Below are 7,806 nucleotides of genomic sequence, written 5' to 3'. Positions count from 1 at the left end.
TCCTATATAATAACTATGAATGAGAGCTCACAAAACTGAAGTGCTCATTAGACAATAAGTCCCAAACAACACTTCTCTTTTATTGCAGGATAAGGCGATTAGATCTGTTCTTCTATCAAACATAATATGACATCGCCAGCTCACTGCTGTGTTCACCTCTCCAAGCTCTCTGAACTGTGAACACAAGCCCAGCTGAGTGGAGAGTGAAAAGTAGAGGATCGAGAGCCCCTCCCACTCCACAGAGATGCTCCATCCCATCCCCAAACTCTGGACCAATGAGGGCTGCTCATTCACAACTCATGCACTCCTGCTACAATAGGTAAGGGGAGAGAGACGGAGAGGGCAATACTTATATACAACGAGGCAGAGGCACATGTTCACTATGTTTTAGTCTGAAAGGCGGAAAATGGTTTTATTATGACCATGAATGTAAAATCAGCATAAGGCTACAAAGATATACCGTGATGCTAAGGTTAAAAAAACTATATACCAGTATTTAATTTGTAGGTTGCGACAAAGTCTACTCCTTCTACAGAGCACAGCTGTGAGAGAACCCAGGTGTAAGGTGTAACCATCCAGGTGTTCATCGAGACATGCTGCCTGTGCTCCTGCTCATCTGTGCGGCCAGACAGGTTTGTGGGTCCAACCCTGGAGCGTGGGGATTTGGACTCATCCAGGACAGACAGAGCTCTGTGGCAGCCGAGTGCCCCTCTCCGTGTCAGTGTGAAGAAGATGGGATCTTCATCATGGTGGACTGCTCCGAGCTGGGACTATCAGCTGTGCCAACCAACCTCAGCCCTCTAACCACATATCTGTAAGTGATGCACACTGCCAAGCTTTATTTTGTTTTGACGTTTCCACATTAATTTAACTTCTTTTTTTCAAATTTGTACCCTAATTTCCCTGTCTCCTATTGTGCAGTAATTTGAATATTGATGTTAAGTTTCATAAAAGACGACCATTGTTAATTTGTAATTTTGTCTGATTTAATTAGATGCTTGGTTTGGATGGTTTTATGCCAGATTTCGACCCTGACAGTTGGCCAGGTTTGGAACTGGCACAATGAGTATACTACATGACGTTTCATGGCTGTTTTCTCTACAGTGAAATGTCCACAATAATTTATGACCACTTTATTGTAACAAAATCATTTCTGCAGTGATTTTATTAACAATTTAGCTTGATATAGACATTGGCTGGATTATTCATTTTTAAAGTTACTTATTCAACTCTTAACCGCACATCTTGACTAGCCATTTGCCATTGACACAAGAACATAAAATGAACACTTCTTGCTGGTTAAGCTGAGTCTGTTTTTCAAATGGAGTTAAAATGAATGAGTATAGGAGCCAGCAGCACATGTGTAGATAAAAACAGACAGGGCCAAATGGGAAATGTGCATGTGTGTTGACCATTAGGGTGAAGTGACTGACCATGTCTCCAAGTGTCAGGTTTCTGAGCACCAACTGGAGAGCGCCAGCATTAGGCTGTGTGCATTTGTGCCTGTGTTTACTATTCTTTACATTTATGAATGTGTGCGTGTGTGTGTTGGGAAGCCTGCGGAAGTTAGAGGAGCACAGCTGGCCCAGTGGAGGAGGAATAATGAACTTTTTTTTTTAATACTCTGTCCTACGCAACTGTACAACAAGTAAAGGAGATGGCATGCAAATAACAAGTATAAATACAAATATGAATAAAAAGTTACCTGATCACATTAGAATAAAGTTTATGCCATGAACATTATTTTACAGTTAACCCTTGTGTGTTTCTCCCAGTACAATTATGTTGACGTTCCTCTGGGGTCATTTTAACCCCAATTGGTGTTTCTTATTGCTTAGATTTTTTTTTTTAATATATATATAATTTCTGGTTCCATTTTTAGCCTGACTTCAGACTAATGCACTGATACAAAATGCTTTTTTTTTTTTTTTTGTCCAATATGCCATATTTTAAAAATCAGCATTTTTGACCCTCAAAATGTCTTGTAAATGTTAATCTCTGTCACTGTACTGCTGAAACACTATTTGGTCAATTGCTGAGTGGGATTTGTCAAAATTATTTTTGAAAGAGCGCAAAAAGTGACATTGAAGTTCCTTGGAATCCAGTGAATCCTGCTTACATTCCTGTGTTTGGCCTTTCAAACCAATTTCATTCAAACTCCAGACTGAGTACTTTTATTAAATATACATCTCATAGTTTACTTTACATGAATATTTACTGCATGTGTCATTTTCATAGTTTTCAGGCCCCAAAACCTCAGCAAAAAACAGTGTTTATGGAAAGCCAAATGGTGTTTTTTTTCTGCACAAATCCACCTTTATTTTTGGAAAAAGATGCTTTTTGATTCAAATTCTTAAAAAATCATTCAAAACAGAGTTTTATTTAGAATCCATGATCTCTGATGAAACAATTTGACTCATGTTTGGTGCCATGTAAGTCTATGGACAGTGAAACTAGGCTTTGGATCAGGACTAACACAGGGATCAAATATCACTCTAAATGTGACTGGAGCTTTAGAATAACTAAAATGCACAGTTAATACAGAGCTAGAGCCTCCTACAGAGACCTGTACCTCCATAAGACAAGATGTCCTCTGACAGACAGAGCCCACAGTCTGTGCTGTTCAGTGCAATGAAGAACGATGTCATTAGTGCAGCCAGTGACTACTCAAACGTGCACAATGTGCTCCATTTAGTTCATATAATAAAAATAAGCTATATATAAATATATAACTATGCATAGACAATTTGTAAATTAGCTCAGGTTGAAAACAAAAAGCCTCAAATTACACTAATAGTGGACTGTGATTCTTGTTCACTAAATTCTAGTCAAATGCAAACTGTTTTTTGAAAAGGATGTTTTTTTTTATTCATATTCTTCAAAAATGATTCAAAACAAAGTTTAGCATTAGAATGTATCATCTTTGATGAAACGATTGAATGTTCAGAGCCATTTGACTCGTGTTTGGGATAATTTCTATGGACAATGAAACTAGGCTTTGTCTAATATTTATTTATTTATTTATTTATTTATTTATTTATTTATTTATTTATTTATTTATTTATTTATTTATTTATTTATTTATTTATTTATTTATTTATTTATTTATTTATTTGACAGTGTGCAGATACATTAAAAAGATGGCTGCACCAGATTTAGCAAAATGCTAATTTCCATCTGTAGTCCTTAAAAAAACAAAAAATAACATACATATAAAAAGTGCAATACAAAAGACAATATACAAGTGTGCAAAATTTTCAATACATAGTGCAAACTAAAAGTTATTAAAGTGTGAGACATATGCAACAAATATCAAAATAAATACAGTAGTCGCTATCAGATGATACCCACGAGGGTAGCATCTGATAGCTCTGTACCTTATTGGTATTATAAATATAAACAAGACAGTAATATGACACTAAGACAGTACAATAACATTCATGATTTGGTAATCTAGTGGCCATCAGATGGTACCCACAAGGGTAACATCTGATGGCCGAATACCCGTCTGGTATAGTTAGTGTGAGCAGGACTGATGGTCAAGAAGCCAGTTTTTGACAGCCCCTGAAAAGCTGTGATAATCTGCTATGTTCTTAAGATTTTCTGGAAGCCCGTTCCATTCCTTGATGGCTTTAAAAGAGAAGGCAGATTGAGAGAAAGTGGACTTTCTTGTAGGAACATTGCAGTCACCCCTAGACACGGACCTTGACACTCTACTTGTTAGTTGAGAGCGAGGCTGTACATAGGTCTTTAGTGGGGGTGGGGCAGCGTCATGCAAGATTTTATGTACCAGGCGAATATCAGAGTACTTGTTGTTGTTACAAGTTGTCAAAGCTTAATATTTTAAATTTGACCAATATGTAGCAATGATGGTAACGTCTGGGCTTTTTATCGAGGATTTTCAACGCCTGATTATGCAATGATCTAATACAGGATTAGGACTAACACAGGGATAAAATATTATTCTAAGTATGTGGCTTGAGCTTTAGAACAACAAAAAACAAACAATTCAAACCCATGGACAGAGAACTTCCTCTGGCTGACAGCTCAGTTTGAAAAACAAAGCTCCAAACTATTTCTCTCAAAGTGACACTAAGAACTGACATCAGGACACTTTGTCTTTTAGAGGTTTTTATCCTGTATGATTTTACCAATATTTATTATGTTTTCATGTTATTTGTGTAGAACTTAAGTCTAAGTCTTGTGACTGACAAAAATTACACATTCTAAGCCTCTATTTGGTAAACGAAGTTCAAGTATCCGTCTCACATACACCAAACACAAGCTGTTTACCTGCAAAGTAAACCAGAGCTGAACATTTTCATCCCAGATCATAAACTAATCCAAAACTCTGCTCAATATAATGTCTGAACAGATTTAAATTAAACAGCATAATTTTTTCATTTGATCTAAATTTGGCAAACAAGAATCTCTCTCCATTGATAATGGAATTTGTTTTTGTTTTTTTACCTGCAGAGTTGATCATAGGAAGGTAAAATTTCAATTTACACATAAATTATATATTTCTTATTATGTGAACAAAATGGAGCCCATTGTGCTTTGAGTGATCACTGGTTGCACTGAACAGCACAGACCCTGGGCCTCTGTCAGACGACATGTTGTGTTATGGAGGTATATAGGTCTCTGTAGGAGGCTCTGGCTCTGTTTGAATTGTGTGTTTTTGTTGTTTTACAGTCACATATTTAGAGTGATATATAATTCCTGATCCTGTATTAGACAAAGCCTGATTCCACTGTGCATAGACTTACACAAGCTGATGTTCTGCTGTTTACCTGAGTCAGATAGCTCTAAAACATTCAATCCTTTCATGAAAGTTCATACATTTAGATGCTAAACTCTGCTTTGAATGATTTTTTGAAGAACGTTTATGCCCGAGCTCTAAGAGAAACAAAGAACTCTTCAGCATAACTTGTTGCACTCAGTCAAAACAATACAAAATAATAATAATAATAATAATAATAATAGTTTTTACAAATCCCACATGGCAATTGACTAAATAGTGTTTGTCCAGTACAGTGATTGAAAATAATAGTTACAAGACATTTTGAGGGTCAAAAGCACATGTTTTACTAAAGCACAGCCAAAGGGCCGAAAAAAAAAAAAAAAAAAAAAAAAGGAATAAATGTAAGGTAAATTCAGTGCATTAATCTGAAGTAAGACTAAAAATAGAACCCAAAATTATAAAAATATTTTATTTTATGGCTGAGTTAAAAGAGAAACAAAATTAGGTCAAATCATAGACTGTATAAAGAAGTGCACTGAGGGAGTGTGACATCACACACGTCATGTTCAGCTCTAGTCAAATGAAGCTCATCGAGGCAGTCGAACAGTTAGAGGAGCGAATTTAGAGCCTAGTTCCCTGTTTGAAATTCCGACCATGAGTATCATAACAACCAAAGACCAATCCGGAGCAAGGTTGTTGAAGGTAACGCTCCTTCCTGCCTGGACCACTGGTTTAGCAGGGAACAGATGCTTAGTAATGCTGTCAATCAAACCTGTTGCTGACGCTAGTGGGAGCAACGTTGGGGAAAGGCACCGCCTCATTTGTCTGTTATTAATGTTCATATCTAGATTTATGGACACAATGGTGAAATTAAAATGGAAGGATGTAGAGCGGGTTAATACAAACATTTTAAGACCAAACTGATGAGCCTGACAGCAGCAATTATGGACAGAGGGGCAACAGTTTTTCAATAGAGAGTGAATTGGAGTCAGTGTCCATGGAGCCAGAAGCATGCCCAAGCTCAATTCCTATTTGGAACGTGGTGGCTAGCAGGTTAGCTATGTCCATTTATATATACAGTCTATGGGTCAAATCGATCCCAGAGGAACTTTTTTCATACAGTCATTATTATACAATCAAATTTTCCTTATTGATCAAAGTCATAAAAATAAATAACTGAGGCAATTTTCAGCTCATTTGATGAAGAAATTAGTTCTGCTGTGACAAAATTACTTTTGGGGTCATAAATTACACCAAGATGACACAAGGGTTAATTCATTCAACAATAAAAATAGTTATACATTTATTCAATATTTACAACCACTTAATTGCACTGTTTATTTATCAGGTATATTTCTCCAGTGTGCAGTTACTTACATCATGATGGGGCAAAGATTTTACATGCATGACACTCCATCTCCATTTAACATCTTTAATTTATTAAGCTGACACAATAAGTACACCGTATTGACTTCAGTGATAAATTATCACAAGAATCTGCTAATAAAAAGAGTCCACTATAAAGACATCTGTGGAGATTTGACTTGGGCCTTTGTGGAACATGGCCAGTCATTCCAAAGCTTCACTGCACGAGGCACAAGGGACCGATGAAGAGACTATAAGATAAGTGATATCAAAGTGATGGAAGTCAGATCCAGGAAAAAAACTATTGCTCTCAAGGGTATCCACATCAATGACAGGAGTCAAATTAGTACATATGGCACAATTATTAAGGCTAAACTACAATCATAGCATCAGATATTTAACTCATCTAATCGAAATAACCATATAGATATATGTGCATGTTGTGTGTGCTGATGCTTGTCAGGAGTTTGTTGCTTTAGTCCTTTAGTCCAATAAATACCTGATCTCATATATATATATATATATATATATATATATATATATATATATATATATATATATATATATATATATATATATATATATATATATATATATATATATATATATATATATATATATATATATATATATATATATATATATATATATATATATTTTTTTTTTTTTTTATTTTTTTTTTTTTTTTTTATTGGAGGCATTGCACCCTGTTTTTGGAAAGCCAAATATATGTGATGGTGGTATATGTGATATCTGTCATTTGACTATTTAGCTTAAAAATATTTAGAATAATGAAGCACAGAATAGTATAGTATATATATATTATGGACAGAAGCTTGTTTCTTAAACAGAAAACCCTGACAATCTGGGTGTCCCTCAGTGGAAATCTAAATCACTCCTAACTGCTCAGCTCCAGTCACAAACACAGGAATAATTGTTCATTTCCCCTCTTTACCTAACAGTGGAACTGGACCAATTAGTGAGTTTGAGGTCTGATTTAGAATAAGATAAATAAACTGGACGACCCACCACACACCCACGCTAACAGGGAATGCTTAAAGGAGAGGGAAAATGTGAAAGATGCCGCAACAAATTAAATGAATGTAGATTTTTTCCTTTGAGCTGCTGATATAAATCATCAAACACTAACCAAATAAACACAGTGACTTGTACATCATCAGATCCAGTTTATGCCTTAGGCTGAAAGTATGTGAGGTTACAACAGCAGAGAGCAGGTCTACAGTCCCACCAGGATGTGCGGAATGGTCCAGCACGCCCCACTGTGCTGCGGTGCATGGATTAGCCTCAGAGCTGACTGTAGGCTGGGGAGGTCACAGGAATTTATTTGGGAAGCGTCCACATTCACTAAAACTGTGAAAGTATATGACATCATTGAGCCTTGTCATTTGAGAGCCCTTCAAAGGGCAATCCAGGCAATGCAAGACACACTCACTTTTGTTTCTAGTTTTGGGAAACCTTGGAATGCCTGACTGAGTACAAGCAATGGAGTAAGAAGGTAAAGAGGTAAGGAAGGTAGAGCAATCTTGACTGTAACAACTTTTATAGAAATAATTGAGCAATAGGCACCCGAGTGTTTAGTCGACTAATAAATCAAACATATACATAAAAAACAAAAGTTAAAAATCTAGTTTATACTTAAATATCTTAAATCCTGCAAATGCATAGTGGTACTATCT

The 7,806-nt window shown here is 35.9% G+C and overlaps 1 protein-coding gene across 1 annotated transcript in view; it reads left to right on the top strand.

Annotated features, from left to right (window-relative positions):
- Positions 1 to 381: 381 nt before the first annotated feature.
- The window catches only part of LOC117373324 (leucine-rich repeat-containing G-protein coupled receptor 6), a 37,561-nt gene continuing 30,136 nt past the window's right edge, over positions 382 to 7,806 (top strand). The window contains exon 1 of the mRNA XM_033969298.2: positions 382 to 814. Coding sequence (XP_033825189.1) covers positions 594 to 814 — 221 coding nt within the window. The 5' untranslated portion in view covers positions 382 to 593. The remainder of the gene's footprint in view (positions 815 to 7,806) is intronic.

The sequence above is a fragment of the Periophthalmus magnuspinnatus genome, chromosome 7 (assembly GCF_009829125.3).
Source record: "Periophthalmus magnuspinnatus isolate fPerMag1 chromosome 7, fPerMag1.2.pri, whole genome shotgun sequence".
Taxonomy (NCBI): Eukaryota; Metazoa; Chordata; class Actinopteri; order Gobiiformes; family Gobiidae; genus Periophthalmus; species Periophthalmus magnuspinnatus.
Note: the sequence above shows the minus strand (reverse complement) of the source record. Positions and strands in the feature narration are given on the sequence as shown.